This window comes from Diadema setosum, chromosome 10 (genome assembly GCF_964275005.1).
Source record: "Diadema setosum chromosome 10, eeDiaSeto1, whole genome shotgun sequence".
Taxonomy (NCBI): domain Eukaryota; kingdom Metazoa; phylum Echinodermata; class Echinoidea; order Diadematoida; family Diadematidae; genus Diadema; species Diadema setosum.
The window spans coordinates 6,510,690-6,531,088 of record NC_092694.1 but is presented as its reverse complement, the minus strand read 5'-3'; the positions used below and the strand labels follow the sequence as shown (position 1 = coordinate 6,531,088).

At 38.4% G+C, this 20,399-nt stretch overlaps 1 protein-coding gene across 1 annotated transcript; it reads right to left on the bottom strand.

Moving 5' to 3' along the window:
- Positions 1–4,408: 4,408 nt before the first annotated feature.
- Positions 4,409–6,292, bottom strand: LOC140234034 (uncharacterized). Its single transcript, XM_072314115.1, has one exon. It carries the CDS (start codon positions 6,290–6,292, stop codon positions 4,409–4,411), a length of 1,884 nt encoding a protein of 627 aa, XP_072170216.1.
- Between the last annotated feature and the right edge of the window lie 14,107 nt (positions 6,293–20,399).

Below are 20,399 nucleotides of genomic sequence, written 5' to 3'. Positions count from 1 at the left end.
TGCCAAAAATACACATAGCGCGTCACAGAATCGGTCAATACCCATTTATCCCCATGATTTCTTTGTCATGGCTACTACTAAAACAGTGATCAAGTCATTGCTTGTTTATGTCAAAGTAGGGCATTTTGTCAAACAGTTGCAATCCACAACGGCAGTTGAAATCAATTTTAGTCCATGAACTAAACCAATCACAAAATTGGCATTCCTTGCATGCCTACACAGGCATGCATTCATCATTGGATGTTTTTTAAAAAGACATGTGTCATATGCATTGAAGCTATCAAACTACATTGTATGTTTAATCCAGGGATTAATTCAAAATACCTCTGTGAATTACTGGCCTACAAGTTTTTGGCACTAATATTTTTCTTCAGATTCAACAGTCGTGTATTGATAAGAAAACCTTTTCCAATTTTTAAATTTTGATTTGCACCTACTCCTTCATTATCTACTGAGCCGACTGGAAGACTGGTGATTGAATTCACCTTCGATCCCATGTGTCCTCATGCAAAAATCTATCATTGTGTCTTCTTTGTAGTATTGCTTTCATATTCATTGATTTGTTCAGTGCGGGCCAGGCCATGCCAGACAATGTAATGTAACGTTTATGATGCCAAAATGTATTCCGCGTTTAAAGATATCTTCGAGATTTCTTTCATGGGAACAAAGTATCACATTTTGTGATTTCTGCAACTTTTACCACATTTGCAGTATTGCAAAGAAAAATGTCTGTATGTAGCAAAAATGTATTTATGTCCATAATCTTAAAAGTGATCTAGACGTTATATTTGACGACACATGTTACCAATGGTCAGTAAAACTTGTAGTTTCTGTGACAGTACACTTTAAATTCTAAGTTTTGATTGTATGTTGCCATCAATTCTTACAGAGGCTGTACAGAACTGTTCTGTGTGGTGTTTTCATTTTGCCAATTATCTTGTGCTTGCATGTTTTCTCGGTGTCAAATATGTGTGAAGGATTACAGTTATGGTATGCATCATCGTTTTCTATTTATCACCTGATCAGTTACGTGGTTCTTAACCCGTTGAAGACAGGTCATGAGAACCCTCAGGCAAGTGCGTATGGGAAATGCGTGTTTTAGCAAAATCAGCCCATCCTCAGTGGATAAAAGTGCATCCACTTGTGTCAGTAGCTGTAACAAGAGAGCTTGATTTGATGAAGGAGTAACAGGGCTTAATTTTTTAGTGTGATTTGCTCTATATGTATGAACAGTCACAAACCATGACTGCATACAGTGTATACTTCTAGTGCAAGAGTGCTGTTAACTGAAGCAGCTATGCATGATAGTGATGTAGCAAAAAAATGACGATGAGTCTCTGAAGGTGTGGGGTATTATAGACCATATAGTAGTGCTGATGTTTCAAAGATATTCTGTTCCATCAAAGTATATCCTTTTGTAGAGATAACACAGTGATGTGTGAACATCAGCTTTTTCTTGTGTGTTGCTGCAGGCATGTGCTACAAGTATGCATGACATCGTAATATGATAGACACTTGCATTGGTCAGTACTAATCATTGGTCACTTTCTCAACATTCCAACTAGGCAGTGCTATATTTCAGCCAATCAGAAATTGCCACTCTTTTTTTAAAATCCTAGGCTCTTTCCTTCAAGTAGTTTTTTTGGGCATACTTTGATGTATTTCAATCTTGTGTCATTTGACACCAAGTAGAGGTGAGAATTGTTAATAAATGTATTCAAACACTTTTTGTTTCCCCCTATCCGTCCAGGCTTTTGTTGTGCATACACTTATACGTTTGATGTTATTGACGGCAACTGATATTCAGATATTTGTGTCTTTGATTTTGACTTATTAGAGTCAGCCTGCCTTTCCTTGAATTGTTATTTGTGTCTTCATGTGTTACCTTTTAAAAGTTGGAGGTCAGTCACATTTGTTGGCCATGGATCCTAGAAATAGGAAATTGCTTTAAGTTTACAGTATTCCTTTTTTACATCTTTTAAAAACAATGCAGGATGCTGTAGTTGTGTTCAGTTACACACTACAACTGTATGTTGTTTTACGTACATGTACTAGTGTAATTGTATATTCTAAAATGCAGAATATCTTTAAAAATTTGGATTTTTTTTTTTCCAAAATTGACAGTACAATTTTTTAAATCTTAAATGCATTTAATATCCCATCAACACTTTGTATTCAGGATGTCCTGCACAAGATTAGAAACATGTATTTTTTTTCTTCAAATTAGCATTTTATAATCACATTCTAAAGTACTTTTATACAGAATTTTATGAAAAACTAATTAATATTGTATATGTCATAGTGCCTTTGTCATAGTTAATCTTTTTATTTATTACAAAACACATTAGAGACACAAGTTTTATTTGAGATATAAGATGTTAAGCATATTTTATTCCAATAGGTAAGAGTGCTAACAATTAATACCTAGCATGATATCCACTAGTGCATTCAAATCTAAATTCTACACAAAGTATTAATGGCTTATTGTGCAAAAAACAAACAAACAAACAAACAAACCCAACAACAACTTCAGAGATTAGTGAAAATGTATGTGTTTGATTTGTTGAAATTACAGTGTAGCTTAACTGTGCAAAAAAGGTATTTACTGTTTGTACACATACAACATAATAGATATCTTGCACTGTGTATAATTGACCAAAGCATATGATGTAATCATATATCATCATGAAATGAAAGATAAAAAATTGCTACAAGTATTAGCCTGACCATACATCTAACCGAAAATATTAACAAGCTCTGCATGCCCAAAGCCCAATTTTGATATCTGTCGGTGTTATTGTGACCAAAGGCATGAGGGCGCTATTGAAGCACAAACAAAAGACAGCAATTAGAGTTGACTTTGCATTGCTTTAATCTACATTTGTATATGGCTAATCATTTGGGTCTTGTGTGTGTGCTCTGAATGTAGCCCCCCAGAGTTCACTGTAATATTGTTTTTGCCAAAGTTTGCACACAGATCATTATCATTAACATCTACTGCATGTATAATGTATGTGCCTTTCTGTTTGAATAGAATAGGATTGTTTGTGCTAAATATGTTACAAGTACAGTACAATGTATATGGGAACATTTCCTAGCCGACACCTTTAAATACATGTACATGTATTTCAAACACCTTGATATGTTTGTGGACTTAGCCCTTCATTTTCTTTTTCTATTTTTTTTTTTTTTTTACGTGACCTCCATGTAATATCTGTATAGAGGTTCCTCTAAAGCATTTGTCCACATGTACAATGTATTCTGAATAGCATTTTTTTTCAATGATTTTTTTTTCTGCTTTTGATTGATGTCAGCAAGTGTTAACATCTCTTAAATAAATCACATTTTTGCTGTGTTGAAGAAAAATTACTCTAGATTGTTTTGTTTTGTGTACCTAGAATCTCGTCAGTATGAAAGGCTTTTGGTGGCAAGGAATACACACACACACACAACTTATTTTGCTTGAATGGACTATGGGTGCGTTCGAGCGCTTTCCTAATGCGAACTGTACCCGCGCCAGAGGAGCGCTCGAACGCTCCTAAAGTGTACCGTACCGTACTGTACCGAACCAAAAGTGGACCACTTCCCGATGTGCTCCAAAAGCGTACCAAAGCATACCAAAAGTATGTTCGATGTAAAGCATGCGCGTATCATGCGCATACGTCACAATGCAAAGACATCATTCTCTTTGTTCGGAACAGCTGTAAGTTGTTCAAGCGCCAGGACTTGGTGGATGACATTCTTACTACAAACAAGCGTGACCTTTTCTAAAAATAACTTGTGAGGTACGCTTTCTCGACAGAGAGCTCGAACGCTCCAAAACTGGCACAGTTCGGTACGGTACGCATTGGTTCAGTTCGCTTTGGTTCGCTTTAGAGCGCTCGGACGCACCCTAAATCAGTGGCGAATCCAGGCGGGGGCGCACCGGGTGCGCGCCCCCTCTTAATTTTGTGTCAAAACAAAAGAAATTAAAAAAGAAGGGGGCATGCACCCCCTTTTAATTTTGTAAAGGCGCCGCCCCTTAACAGAATTCCTGGACCCCCCCCCCCCCCCCCTGTAAATTATGATGAAACTGCTACTGTTCACGGCAGGCAAATTTCGTTATTTGGAGATTTGGAGTCAAAGGCCTTTTTCAGCATGAAACTTCCGTGACTTACCACTTTGCACTAAAAAATGATACAAAATAATGTCCAAAAATTATCATCTATGTTTTATCTTAATGCTTTACTTTAGGGCTATAACGAAGCTTCGATACAATTAAAGAAAAATGCTGGTCTGGAGGGACTTGGTTATATTGGGAGACGTATCTATCTCATTGTCTCTGTGTGTATGTGTGTGTGTGTGTGTGTGTGTGTGTGTGTGTGTGTGTGTGTGTTATTCAAAACCAGCGTGACAAATGCATTGTATCTCACACTTCCATTACTAATTTCTGAAAGATGTAGAGTTTGTCTGGAGTGCAGAAAGCAATGTCCCCTGTAGTTTTGAATTGCTGAAGGCAGTACCACTTTCGCTCAGGGATGTCAATATGCTGGCCAGCAAAGACTGTTTCCTTGTACTTGAGATCACTAGTGTAGTGATCGATGCTAAGGAGATTTTCTTTCTCATTAAGCCAGGCTATCAAGATGGAGCCATCGCTGCAAACTGCTGGATAGCCATAATAGATGCCGGCAGCCTTCCAGACATTGATCTTCACCGCCCCGGTCTCGTCTAGTACTGCCACGGAGTTACAATGGGTTTGCATGACAAGCTCCTTCGTAGATTTCAACGGGTAGTGTTGTAGAGGTGTGTAGTCTTTGCAGGGTATCTCACGTACTGCCTTCCCACCTGACTTCATGAAAACTTTGATCAGCTGAGCTTTCCTGTAGCTGACATAAATGCGATCTTCACCGTCAATCGAAATTTCGCAAATTCCGCCCTCACTCTCTGTCACAGTGTCAAATTCTATGTCACACTTTTCACCGTTTTCAGCAAAAAGTGATATGTTGTTTGACCCATTAACAATGATGCAGCGACCATCTGAGAGATACCCCATGGTTCTAATATCTATGTCCTTATGATCACTTTTCGGTGATAGCTCGCCGTTTCGCGTGTAATGATAAACCCCATTGTCGTAAGATCCTACGGCCATCTGACCGGTCGGTGTTTCAACCATTTTGTTCATACAATCCTTCACAGGAAGCTCTTTCTCTACGACCTTTCTCCACTCTACTCTCTGAAGTTTGCCAAGATGGAGCTCATTGCTTGCTGTGTTTGACTGAAACCGAATACATTTCACACGTGCTTCGAGAGAACTGGCGTCAGTTAGGTCTGGTTTATCTTTCCCAATCGCACACTTCAATTCGTCAAAAAGTGACTGGTGCATCGCAATTGTGCCGCCCTCTAGCTGCGCCTTTAAACTTTTGTTTGCCAACTCCGAGGAACCTTTGATTCTTGCAATCTGCGTCTGGGTATCATCCAATATATCCTTGAATTTTTGTTCTACCTCCGTCTTCTGTTCCTCAAGTTGACGAATCAGTTTCTCCTTCCTTGTTGTCAGTTTCCTCACATATTCGTTGTAGGTCTTATTGATTTTTTTCTTGTTGTCTTCGAAATGTGCGATGGCGTTCGTTTTCTTCTGGCTTACATTCTTTATGAAAGTTTCCAAAACATCTTTGTAAACTTTAATTTGTTCATTTAGTGCATTCATTTCTTGTAATCTCTGTTTGCTGTACTCGGCGTTACTCAAGACTTTGTGATCCTTCGGCTGGTGATCCAGCATTCGACACCTCATACACATGATCTTCAGGCAATCAAGGCAGACATCCGAACAGTACTGCTCCTCTTCGTCCTGGTCATGACTAGGACATAAAACCTTCTTTTTGATGTGCGCCCTCCCATGTTTGATGTCTTCAACGGTGACGATCTGATGGCCAGTGTGTGAAGGCCACTCATTGTGCTTTACTTGACATTTATCACACATGTAAGCCTGACAATTTTGACAATAGGTCTTTGCGTCAGGGCGATCCGCCGAGGTACATATCGTGCATGGCTGAATGGCTCCTGCCATCTCGTCTACCAAAGACTGGACCTGAAGGTTAGTCTTAAGGTTCGATACATTCCCGTCTTTCACCTCCGTCTTCGTGCAACAGAGTGGACAGCAAATATGATTGGGATTCCCGCCTGAAGCTTGAAGGAGACAGAGGCAGTCCTTGCAGAAAGTGTGACCGCATGACAAAAGTTTTGGTGTTTTCAAGAGATCGATACACAGTGGACATTGCAAACTTTTCGTCACAGCTTGTTCCAATGAAGACATTGCGAAGTATTCTAAAGAAAAAACAAATCAAACAAATATCCTTAAGTATGACATAAGGAAAATGTACAGGACCAAGTATCGTGGTACCGGTAAACCCTTTACCTCCCCTCTTTAAATTCCGTGTGATCTCGCGTTCCGAGATTCTTAGTAGAAGAATTCTGAGGGGGGAAAAAAAAACAACACCTAACTATGACCTAAGGGAAAATTCACATTCCCAAGCACAAGTTTCACTTTTCATGCTTTTACTGCTAGATCTCACTTGGCGAGATTTCTTAGCAGGTATTGACATCAATTAGATATGTGATATGAATATACACTGTAGTTTTAAATTCAGACTTACAAAACATTGTTTGAGACGAAAACTGCGAGAGACAGAGGCACGACATCTGCTTGAGTTGTGAAGTCGACTTTCGGTATGTGGCCTACATTTCGACGATGATATTTTCATACCTTACACATGATTATCACTTTCCACTAAACGTGCAACAAATGACTTTTGAATGGACATTGTCAAGGTATACTTCCCTTACTAAACAATGTTTTGTGGCCAACATAATAGTCCGGCAATCACGTGTATAATGATAAATCTGCAATAATTATTTTTCCCAGCTGTAGTTCTCTAAACAGCAGTAAATTTACGCAGGGCTAAAGGAATCAAGGAAGAAAAGAACAAGAGAGAAAGGGGAAAGAGGGAGAGAGAGAGGGGAGGGAGAGGAAGAAGAGAGGGAGGAATAGGCGGAGTGTGTGTGTGTGTTGGGGGGGGGGTGTGAGGAGACACGGCATAACAACATTATCTTACATTATCCCCCAAAAGCAATATAATCACATATCTCCTGCTAAGATAGAAGAGACCTGTAGAAGTAATGCTATCACTAGGCATTGAAAAGTGGCTGGAAAAGCTCTCGAAATAACGCAAAAAGAAGACAAGTATACACGCGTATATGTGCCAGAAAATAAGTCAATAGTGGTTCTGAGACATTAGAAAATCCATACGCAGACGAAACTCTATTATAGGAGTCAATGTGAGCAAAAGCTTAGACGAATCATGCAGTAATTACAAACTGAAGTAGGATATTAATTTTTCACTACACTTACCCGTGAATGTGTATTCCGATGGATAATCTTGATGTGTACTCACAGATTTTCTGTACTGAACTCAAATATCGAAAGATGTCTACAGTAATAGTGCAGACCAAACTCAGGCGATACTAACCGTTTCTATGCCAATAAGGGCAATTTAATGTGCACAAATTTCTATGTCTATGGACAGGAAATAAATGTAGGACCCAAGGGGTTAAATCAGGATACTCAAACATCCCGAGTATACCAGTACATGACTGCGAACGGATGTGTGCTAATTGTGAACTTTGGATTCATAGTTATTGTGTACTTGAAAAGGTAGTCTCATAATGTCAAAATGAATTTTGAAAGTCTGCTCCTGTATCCTGGAACACATAGGTTAGGCACATCTAAAAATCATTCAACAATGCCAAGGTTTGTTTTAAAGTTTGAAATTGTATCAGAACGCACACTTACGTCTCTACGAAGATGTAGAAAGTCGGAGATGAGACCCCCCCCCCCCCCCCCCGGGGGGGGGGGGAGATTATCTGTGTCAATCACACAATGCCATTCATTGTGGCTATAAAGTCGGGCTTCGACCAAGATTAAAAAAAAAAAAAATTATCTTCTATTAATTATGCTCTTGTATACACATACAATTCCCTTTCCACATTTTGCAGACTCTAAATACAAGAAAATATGCTGCAAAAGAGAAACAGCAAATTGGAAACTAAATACATCATAAATGTTCAGTTTTTGAAAAGCAAACATGGGCTGAGTATAGCATGTACATATGTATCATGATGGAATGTAGCACGTATGACACCTATCTCATTTCAACGATCAATTCATTTTGTTCAGTAATACTGGCAGTAATATGAATATGAGGTGCAGAGTATTTTTTACGATGATCATCGCTTTCCTATAATATTACCAATGATCTGAAGACCTGGCACCGCAATTATAACCAATAAACAAACATGTATCAAACAATACAGTATATAAGAAATAAAAACATGATATGAAAGAAAAAAACGAAAACTAAAAGCGGAAATGATTAATGTCATTTGTGATGAAAATAATTTCATCATTAGGAGACATGAAGTAGGAAATTTAAAACGAGTTTTGCATTGGTAATGAAATGATAGTAAAAAAAAAAAAAAGAGAATAAAATAAAATGTGTCTCATGAACCATTCCTAGGGGGTTTTAGTTTTCAGGCTGTGAACTAAGCTCTATTGAACTCGTTAATATTATCGATGAGATCTGCAGATTTTGAATGCGAAGATAGTCCTGCAGAGCAATGAGAAAAAAAAAATGTAATTACAAAGATACTCTTAAAAGAGAAAGATCCTCTGGGTAGTTTCAAATAAATACATTGCCTCACATGAATATCAGTGCCTGATAAAGGCACATAAAGACATAATTTACCTTTTGCAGATGAAACAAAAAACCATCATTAGTGCTTTAAAATATTTCTAAAATGTTAGGTAGGGATGGAAACAACCGCTGTAAAAATTTGAATCCGTACAATCGATGTTAAGTATTGTTAAGTACACAAAATGTGAACAATAGATATAATAAGAATGCTTTCAGACTAAAAAGTCTGCAGTTGTGGTTTATTGAGAAAAATGCTCATATCTCCTTATTTTTTTTTTTAGGCTTTATTGTGAAAACTTTATATGGTAGGATGTTTTGTGATACAACAGACCTACACATATGCATCAAATGTGATATCTTGAACATTTCTGAAATCACTGCTCCCAAAGGTAAACAGGACCTTTAAATAAAGTGCCTCATAAAATCAGAGCACCAAAAGAGGAGCTCCTGCTACATTTACGTCACAAAACTGAACTGAACTGAACTGAACTGAACTGAAATAAGTTCATGAATTGATCGATGTGCTATAGAAATGTGGTGACTAATCGCATTTCTTTGCAATAATATTCCTTCATGCTAATATCAATGTTTTCGGAAGTGCAATAAAATTTGATGTGACATTCATGAGTATTTTCATACACTCCCCCCCCCCCCCCCCCTTACATTTCACGTCTATCACTGGGGATATGCAGGCTCCGGCGATGATCATCATCGCCTTCCAGCAATTCGTTGTCATCGATCTGTCTCGATCCATTCGGTAATCGTAACATTGTCACTGCTCCAAGGTCCGTGGCGGCTTCCGTGATCGTCTGGTTCATCGTCCTCTTCGGTTATATCGCAATGCTCAAACTCATAAAGACCAGTGGAGACTTGGGTGTTCGCCGACCGGAATTGTTCCGGTAGCTTCCGTGACTTTCATCTCTGCTTATTACGACCCTATGCTACGTAGTGATTTACCAACAGGTGGAAAAGGTGTCTCAGCAAGTTGGACTGCCCTCCGACGTGAAGAACCGGAAAATCCTGCTCGCGTTTGGTCTTGTGGTCGGGACGACATTGAAGTCGCATGGGCAATTTTCCCCTGCGTTCTCCTGATCGTGTTCTTGGCTCCAAATCTTGTTTAGATGTGTTTTCAACCGCTGGTTGACGCCAGTCTCGTCCTGCTCGCCCTTAACCTGTTTGGGAACCCTATAATCTACTGGTTTCGCCTCGTCGAGTTTCGGCATCATCTGATGAGCTGTTTCAGAAAAAGAAGAGAAAAAGGGGAATCGGCGATACATACGACATCAAAGGAAGGTACCAGGAAGAACAAGGCGGCCTCCGTTACCAAGACAACAGCTGAAGGTATATGCGGATGTTCGGATATTTCCAACGACATATAACTTTGTCGTATTACTCGAAAATCATGCAAGATGTACAAAGAAGTCAACACAAGATTCTGTCTGACTGCGAGCGGTTTATCCCTATTAATTCATCATAGTAAAACAAGTTTTGTTAAAGTTCTGCATGAATATACCAAGATCGTCCCAAAATTATGAACGTGAATAATTACGAAATAGGATGAGAGATTTACGGTGGCATCATGGGTATACGTAGTGACGTCATGCAGGGATCGTTGTTTGGCAGAAGAGACTAGAAAGAGGAGAGTTTAGGAGGGAAGCGACTCAGTGAGAGCGAGAGAGGGAAGGCAAACAGTGACAATGATAGAGGGGCGGCAGTGAGCTGGAAGTTGGAGTTGCACCATAGTGGAACGGGGGACTGGGGGACAGAAAGAGTCGTGAAGGAGAATAGAGTGAAAATCAGATAAAAGGTTCAGAAATCATTGAAAGGAGAAGGAGAAGACAGAAAGGATGGTTAGTGGAAGAGGTTGAAGATCGGGTAACCATGGAGATTAAAGAGAACTAGTGAAATAGATGTGAAATTCCGACAGACGTTTCACGAAACGAAGGAAGAGAAACGAAGTTAAGGAGTGACGGGGACTATAATGGAACGCAGAGTTAAACTTCCAAAGGAAGAAGTATAATCGTTACAATTGCAATCATTATTGCATCAATGCATTTTCATGCTATGTTATTAAAGTTAAAAAAAAAACGCTGAGAAGACTGCTATTTTCTCATAACATAACGAAATAGTTTATTCTAAATTTTCCTCGTATATCAAAAACGTCATTTTCAATTCATACAGGGTTATCAACTCAAGTCGTCTCTTTGATCTCGAGTACGCAAATGGCGGAATCCCTTTCTGTGAGTAATACATTGGTCCATTTCGCGAATTTTCTTGAAGTGAGCGCAAATTCTCTCACGATATAGAATATAATATTTGACTACGAAATGAACAACCCCATCATCTCTTCTTTAGACACCCTCGTTTGCTGACCGAAGCATTTGGATAACCGTTCGTCATTATTAGATGGCATGTAAGGCGCTCTGAATGTCACCTCTCCTGATAAAACTTTGATATCAAACAGTCAACGGATCGGGGGGGGGGGGTGGCACCGGGTGCGCCCCTTTATTTTGTGCTAGATATAAGAAATAAAAAGAAACAAAAAATGAAAGGGGGCGCGTGCGTCCCCTTTATATTTTATCTTTATTTTGCGCTCCCCACCTTTCCGTAATTCCTAGATCCGCTCTTGTCAAATAAAGACAGGTAGAAGCATAAGAGGTTTCACTCCGAACGGTACAGTGACAGAGACTCCACCGCTCGTTGTTCAGATTCGATGGAGGGAAAGCAAATGGGATTTGCTATATTGACTACTAGAGTGCTCACCTTGTTTGATGTCACAGCAACCGCTATGTCAATTATGCCACAGCACCCCCACTATAGTGGGGGTGCTGTGGCATAGTGGATAAGACTCCCGACTCCCGATCGGAGGACCCGAGTTCGAATCCCGCCCAGTGCTTACGTCCTTGGACCAGATGTTTTTACCCACTGTGTCCCTCTCGACCCAGGTGTATAAATGGGTACCTGGCAACGCTAGGGTAATAATAATAGCAGGGCCCTCTGGTAGAGCAGTGGCAACACTGAAGAGGCTACCCTGGGTAAATAAGACCTTATTATTATTATTATTATTATTATTATTATTATTATTGATTGTCCATGGTAATGCAATCTCTCAAATTCAATACAGAAACTCTCCCGCCCCCTCTCTCCCTCCCCCCCCCCCTCCGTCTCTCTCTCTCTCTCTCTCTCTCTCTCTCTCTCTCTATGTCACGAAAGATATATTGAGGAATGCATTTATTCCAAATCCAAATTTTCCAGGGGCCTCCTCCGTCGTCAGGGATGAAAGTGCTTAAAATCCTAATTTTATGCACTTTCATCCCTGATGAAGGGGGATGGGGGGGGGGGGTGGTGAACCTGAAAATTCTGATTTTGAATTAAAAACTAATTGGCATTTTTAATGCATTCCTCTATCGTGACATTACTATAAAGTACCGATTACTCTTACTAGTTCTGCCAATATGCAGATAAAATAATAATAATAAAAAAAGATCATTGAACATTGTTGAATGTTCATGAATGCATTAAAATGTAAGACGTAAAGTTGGAAGGAAGTACTTTGTACTATGTTTTGATTTTCGTTGATTGGAAATTTGTACAACGTTTTTTTTTTTTTCTTGATTCTCGTTGATTGATTGGAAATAAACTATGATTGAATTGAATTGAATTGAATTGAAAAGGAATGGATGCATCATATATTTATCATGTATAATGCAAACAAGGTCTTACTTTCTCGATTTTATGAATAGTTTATTACACTCATGTCAAATAAAGCCAAACATATACGAATACAATATATTATAGTATATCTCGTGTACATTTTTATCTATTTAAACTTTTTTAACTCTTATCTGAGACGACTAATTTGTAAATAGGTCTAACCTATGGTGTGTCAACACTGCTGCAAGCTTTATATTGACACTAACACAAAATAACTCCGGTGAAAAAACTGGAAATGATTAATGTTTTAACATACAGATTTGCACGTAGGCTTTTACAGGCATATAGCCCGTAATGAATCACATCTCTAAATGGGTATCTCACGGAGCGGCGAACGTCTGCGAACGTAGCGAATTTGAGATTCGCCAACTTTTCTGACGAATGTTTGCGAAAAATCAGGGTTCACTTCTGCCATTAGCGACAGTTAGCGACTTTTTGCGATGTTTAGCGACAATTAATGACACTTGAGCGAATGTTTTCGAAAGTGTTTCCGAAACACAGGTGGCGACTATTAGCGATTGTTAGCAAAATGTTAGTGGCAGTTTCGCAAATATTAGCAACTGTTTACCAATCCCTTACGACAATTTGCGAATGTTTTGGGCCCTAGAAAAGTACCAGGAGATTATATAGACAAAACGAACGTACAACCTTCCGCTGCATTCAGATCTCTTGTGACCACCGCTCAAGATGGATTTCCAGAATATGGAAATGAATTTCTGCCAAGAAGAGGCTCAACGTGCTGCTATCTTTGAAGAGCTGCTTTGCCTGGCTGCTGTTACAGCCATCGTGCAGCTTAAGAGAAAGAAAAATAAGAAAGGAAGAAGAAAAGAAAGACTGTTTTGGTCAGAGAGTGGTTGTTGCAGAGGACTGACTTTGGTCAATATGAAAAGCTTTTGCAGCAATTACATGATGGAGATGTCAAGAGCTTCAAGAACTTTCTATGTGACAAATTTCTCTCAATGGGTCAATTTTATATAGGAACCATATGGTTACTTGTTCGCTAGCAGTGGCGAATCAATAAAAAAATGTAAGCGACACCGTATTACGACCGTTTGTGAATTCTTACGAGTGTTTTGCGAATGTTTGCAAATGTTAGCGAAAATACAAAGAAATTTTGAACATGTTAAAAATGTCTTTGCGATAAGAAACTGCTTGCGACAATAAAAAAAAAAAAGTTCTTGCGACTATTAACGAACCCTTTGCAACCCTTTACGAACCCTGGCGAAATCCCAAATTCGCTACGTTCGCAAACGTTCGCAGCTCAGTGAGATACCCCCTTAAAGGATATCACGTTATCGCCAGCGCACTTGCAGCTGCAGTTTTCGTCATCCAGACAGTATCAGATTCGTGTCATTGTCAGAGACGTCTCCCGTTTGACTTGTAATCAGGGGTTCAAGAATATGAGAATTATGTATCAATTATTCATGATCCAAAGTGGTGAGCTTAGCTCCTTGGACATATGGGTTCTTTTTATTATTCCCACGGACGTCGGAAATTCGTCATTTCATTGTTTGACGCTGGCCATCATGAACGCGAACTCTTCTTTCTCGAAGGAAGGACTCTTAATGATTGTCATGTTATTTCATCTCACTGGTGAGTTATCAATGGTGATCTTTTTTTTTTCTTCAATTGCCGGTGCATAGAGTTGATTGTTGCCAACGTCAAAATGATATAATTATGTATGTCCCTGCTGGAAAGAACACAGTGTCTCACAGTGTGAAATCCCACAACTCTTTACACTGTTAAATTCGAGCGTTTTAACATTGTGAACACACTGTGAATCATCAATTCACAGTGTTGAACACAACATTATTATGTGATCTCTCTGTGAAAACCACACCATAATATGAAATCATCTTCACACGGTTAAATTTGAGCGTTCGCATTGCCGACTATGTGAACATGTGAACACACTGTGGGTTACTGTGTCTTTCCAGCAGGGGTGTTGTTTGTACCATTCCCCATTTCTCCTCCCAAGCCGAAAAAAAAACATGCATGAAAATATCCGCTCCCAACCGCATGGCAAACCGGTGGACATTGTTGAGCATGACTTTATTATTTGAAGCTGAAGTAATGACAAGGCTACGATAGATTGTTGTTGTTGTTGTTGTTGTTGTTGTTGTTAGGAATGAATCGAATTATTTTTTTATAAAAAGACTTTTGACCGAAAATGGCTTTTGGTGAACAGATATTACGAGTGCGGTTCAAACAAAGAAAATGCCTTTATGTTGTATTGACTATGCAAGATTTGGGAATGTCAGTTGTTTTTGATAGGTCCATATATATATATACCCATTATTACATAAAGAAAGATATGTTTCAACATTGTAAACAAAACATATGAATTAAAACTTCTTCATTATTCTGGGTTGTTGTTTTTTTTGGCAAATAAAGTTATACACAAACAATCGTTTATTTATTGATTATTATCATTATAAGTATTATCATCATCATCATCATCATCATCATTGATTGACACCCATATGTTTTATGTAGGCCTATCAGAAAGAAGGACAAGTGTTTGATCACACACTGTAGGCTAAATCAGATGGCATATAAATCAGGCTTTAAAAGACTGCTAATTAAATTAGTTCCTATATTTAAATATCTGAAAGCAAATTTACGAAATATGATAATATATACCAAGTAAAGCTATTAAGGATTATCATCCAACACCTCACTTATGTGAAAATAAGTGCATGTTATTCCTGACTATTCAAATATATTCATTGATTGTTGATCGGAATATTACGGGAGCAGACAAGAGAAAAGTTCCTACCAGAAAATCTTTCAAAGAGGGATTTTATAGAAAATGCAAATTTTATGAAACATTGACACAACCCGCAATAGCATCATTTTAGCGAAAGATTTGTTGCATAATTGTTGTGAAAGAAAAGTAAGCTGATAATGAAAATGATGATAAGAATCACTGTAATGTAAATGTTTGTGCTAATGACAATCCGCTCACACTTTGCAAATGTTTGTTTTCGATTTCTTGTTTTGCTTATAATATGACGGTTTCGTATTCAGGGATTAACAGTTCATGAGAACGAAATTCAGCTGCACAACTGGATCCCGCTTCGCAATATTTGATAATCGAGTATTTTTTTTACTGTATCATCTATGTCCAGATTCCTGAATTTTGTTTTACGGCTGCGGGTTTTGTTTTGTTTTTTGAATCTGAGTCACGAGTGGTATTATTACTGGTACTGTCAAAGACATTCTGCATTTAAAAAAAAAAATGCCGTTTTTTAGAAACAGGTATGGATAATCTTAAATTCTTAAATGACTGCATGACTGATTGTACTTGATGAATAACATGATGTCATGAATTGGTAAATGTCATCCATTAATTTTTCGAAAACGGAAAAGATACATGCAAACTCTCACTGAATTCATGATGCAATGTGCGTTTAGTTTTGTTTGCGTTCGTTTTGTTTTCTTACTGTCATGACTGCCAGTATTCATTCAGATTACTTGATCAGCGTATCACGCTCCAAACGTTTTCAAACGCTCTTTAATCGTTATTGATGTTTGCCAAATCCCTTTAAATTTCTTTAAGTATTCAAGAAACTCACAGCCTCCTTTTCTGTCTAAACAAAAAATCTAGAATGCCATTACTTTTAGTCTCAAAATGAATAAGAACAGGAACGAATAAAGCAGGGAGAGTGCGTTGGAAAAAAAAATCATAATAATATTATCATAATATCATTATAACAAGGAATTGCAATACCTATCAGTATTATTGTTCGCGATGCACTTAGTCCGAAATTAAACGGGGAAACTTATATTTCAGAAGGAACATCAAACAGGCACAAAGTACTGTCGATATTGCAAGGATGTCAAATGGGAAAAAAAAAAGTATACAGTGTTATAGTTTTAGCTAAAATGGGTCATGGGTCAATGCTCCCGTGTCCCTTCAATGAGAACATCGACTTTCTGTAGCTGAACCCTTGGAAAGTAATGCTTTTCTTTTGACTTTCACTAAACTTGTTCCATTCTATTTTTTCAATTTTGTTTGATTGTGCGGATCCATCCTACCCCACCCCCGAAACGTTCCACGCTCGTCCTATCTTTTTGCATCGAATCTGTTTCAGTCATCAAATTATTTTATGGCAGCTTCAAATTTCGCATAGACCTGAAAGGATGAACTATATTTTACTTACTTCGCTGAAGATCGAGTCGCCTTAATATTTTACTGGTTTAAAGTATATACACCCTTGTCGTGACAAAGTGGAATTTTCTCGCCAAATCTTTTTTATTCAATTATTTTGCATATGTTGCATATTATGTCTTTGTTCGTCTTTTGTGGGGGAGGGGAGGCAGGGCGTTAAACGCTGTACTGTATACTTCTTATTTGATTTTATGCACATTAAACTTTAATTTGTGGAATAAGTGCCTATAGCTCTCCTGCTCTAATTGCTTCAAAGACGATGGGTAGGCCCTAAATTTTACCACCTTCGGTTTATTATCCCGTTTATTACATGCGTAAAACCTTTTCTCTGTCTTGTTTTATGACTTTTTTGTATGACCAGAAGATGGTCTGATCTAATGCCCTCTGTTATAAATTATTCATGACAGGCACACTTGACTGGATATAATGGTAATTAAAAAACTTGGCAAGGTCAACTACGTGCCTGGGTTTTAAATTTTCTAAAATCTACAGACTCCGGTAGCCAGGATTTTTCAATGGAGGGTCCGTAAGTCCAGAATTTGAACCTTGGTTGCTTGGGGAGGGCAATGTCGAGGGTCGATGGTATCCCCAACTTTTGGTGGACTGTTTACAAAATTTCAAGAAAAACATTTTAAAATGATTATTCAGGCATTCGTATGAAGGCTAAATCGTATTACCTGCGATCGCCCTCTGATCCCAAAGAGCGTCCTCACTGTGTTTAGGCCTATGGAGGTGAACCAAAGGGGAAGGGGCTAGGGGATGTCCCCTCTCACACGAGGAAGCTTTTGCATTAACAGAATTGAAATTGAGCGATATGGTGGAAGAATGATTGTGATTTCTCCAATCAAAAATGAGAGAAAAATAAATTTCTCTATATAATGTGAATGACTAAATCATGGCTTTTTTTTTTCACCTCCTGATCCGCTTATGCATCGTAATATATGAAGGTGGACCGAAGGGGGCCAAGCCGAGTGTGGGAAGGGGCTGCCCGTTCCCCGCCCACACGAGGAAGCGTTTGCATTCTTAGAATTGAAATTTAGCGATCTGGTGCACACTTTGGTGGTATATTTTGCAAAGTTTGAATTGAATTGAATTGAATTGAATTGAATTGAATTGAATTGAATTGAATTGAATTGAATTATTATTCAAACAATTTTGTAGTTACACAGTGGAGTAGTGAGTATGTTATGACACTGAATGAGGCATGTTATTAAAATACATCCTTTTTGAAAGTAGAGCTTTCAGTGTTTGTTTGTTTTTTTGGGGGGGAGGTGGGGTGCGTCGGGTGAGTACGGGGTGAGGAAATTTAGGAAAGAAAATAAAGATCATTGATAGCGACATCTTAACGATATTTGTATATTTTGTTCTTTTCGATAAATCTTTATCCGACTTTCATGACATCATGACTTGCGCAGCTTCCCAGCAGTGTAAAGATATTTTGACCATATGCGGCAAGAGAATGACGTCAGATGGACGAATGGTTCAGCTCGTGGAGAAAAACTCAACTTATTCACGGTCAGCAGGGACGGCCTTTACCGCGACTTCGCCTTGGGTCCTCTGCGAGGAAAAACATTCACCACTGGTGGAACACGGTTACGTAGTGATCTCCAAGGCTGATTCGTTTCTCTTAGCTGACGTCACACTGGCACAATCTACCGTGGCAGTGTTTGGCAAATGGAGTACACATGAATGGATAGCGCCCTCACCGACAAGCACTGTCGCGGTATTTGATCCTGTTCAGATGGCTGTGTACTGGATTCATGACGAAACAAATTCGATATCTCGGACTTCACTTATCGACAACACAACCCTCAGTATCACTGGAGGTAAGGGGAGAGAGGAATAACAAAGATATTTTACTCTGCTATTACGGTTTGACCCTTCCCCCCCCCCCCCCACCCCGACAACGCGAATTAGCTCCATGAAGCTTTAAGTTGCATTTCGTGTTTTTCCTTTTGTTGTTGTTGTTGTTGTTGTTGTTGCTGTTTTTAATTTTTAATCAGCATTTAATGTCAATATATGTATATCACACGACTGGTTCTTATTTTCTGAAATATGATGCAATACAAAACAGCAGAACTAATGTTTTATATGCTCGTCTCATGAGGCTCAGAACCCTTACAAACTTACAGAAATAAACAAGAAATATCTAACCCAATGTAGAATAATGTTTATAAAAATTGTACGGTGTTTGTGTGTTTCGGAATGAAGAATCTTCGGAAAAATGAATCTTCTAGTATTTCATTTTCGGATGAACGAACCTTTGGCATAACGAAAATCTTTCATCGTCTCAAGGTCTGCCGGGCAAAGGACTCGCCATAAATCTTGACCACTCTAATCACCACATCTATGTGCTTAATTACGATAAAACCGATGATACCTCGACAGTTTTGCGTACTGGAAAGAACAGGGGTCCAGTACGTACAATTCTGAGGCGTCGTAATCGCGGTATGGTTCCAATGATGCGTCTTGACACCACGAGCAGGTAACTTCGAAGTTTCTGTATTATTTTGTGTTTTTCGTTTAGTTCTGAAGCCAATTCGTTGATTTTTATTGATCACTTGATATTGTTAGCATTTCATCATCGCATTCAATACCCGTTTACTAGCATCATTTCGTCTTCTTTATTACAGCATTCGATTTCCACCACAATAGTGACCGCAAAATGGAAAAGAAACGTATGCAGTGATTCTAAAACTTGAAAACTTAACTCAAGGAAACAAAAAAAAAAAAAAACCCAATCTGAATATGAGACCTTAAGATCATTCCCAATAACACAAGATAATAGTTGGATGGTTTACGCATTGAATGACCGGTAATATCATGCAGATCATTTCATCATAAGAATTAGTATAAGCCTATACAATCAAAGGATGACTCCGTTTGATTTCGTGCGTTCTTATGAATGTTGTACATTCAATAACTACAATGTCTACAATATCAATGTTTGTTTGATTTCTGCAGTGAAAAATGAAGAGCTTAATCGCAAAATGAGTTAGCTCCATGCTCGTTAAAGGACAAGTTCACCTTCATATACATGTGGATTGAGTTAATGCAGCAATGTTAGTAGAACACGTCAGTGAAAGTTTGGGGGAAATCGGACAATCTGTTCAAAAGTTATGAATTTTTAAAGTATCTGCACAGTCACTGCTGGATGAGAAGACTACTACAGTGTATCATGTCACATGCGTATAACACTATAAGGAAAATAAAAAGAGAATTTCACAATATTCTCCTTTTTGAAAAAAAGTGCACATTTCCTCAACTCGTCACTGACGTATGTTAAGGGTGATATCATTCCCCCTTGACTTCTGAGAGTGGGAAGTCAAGTGTTCTTTTATTATGCAAGAAAAATGAAAACATGTTGAATTTTCTTGATTTTCTCTATATCGTGTTGTACACATGTGACTTCACAAGCTGTAGTAGTCTTCTCATCCAGCAGTGACCAAGCAGAAACTTTAAAAATTCATAACTCTTAAGCGGATTGTCCGATTTTCCTCAAACTTTTGCTAATGTGTTCTATAAATATTGGTGCATTCATTCAATCTACATGTCTATGAAGGTGAACTTGTCCTTTAAGTTGAGCTCTTTCCAATTTAAGTTGTTACAAACACAGAAAGAAGCGAAACTATCCGATATTTTTATTTTTTCAAGATCATTTCTTGTTATGCTACAAATAAGATGTTACTGGACAGGTTGTATGTTGCTATATCCGATGGACTTACTTTAAAATGCTTAAAATTGGGGTCTTTGGTCATTTTATTTACGATCCAACTCTTCAA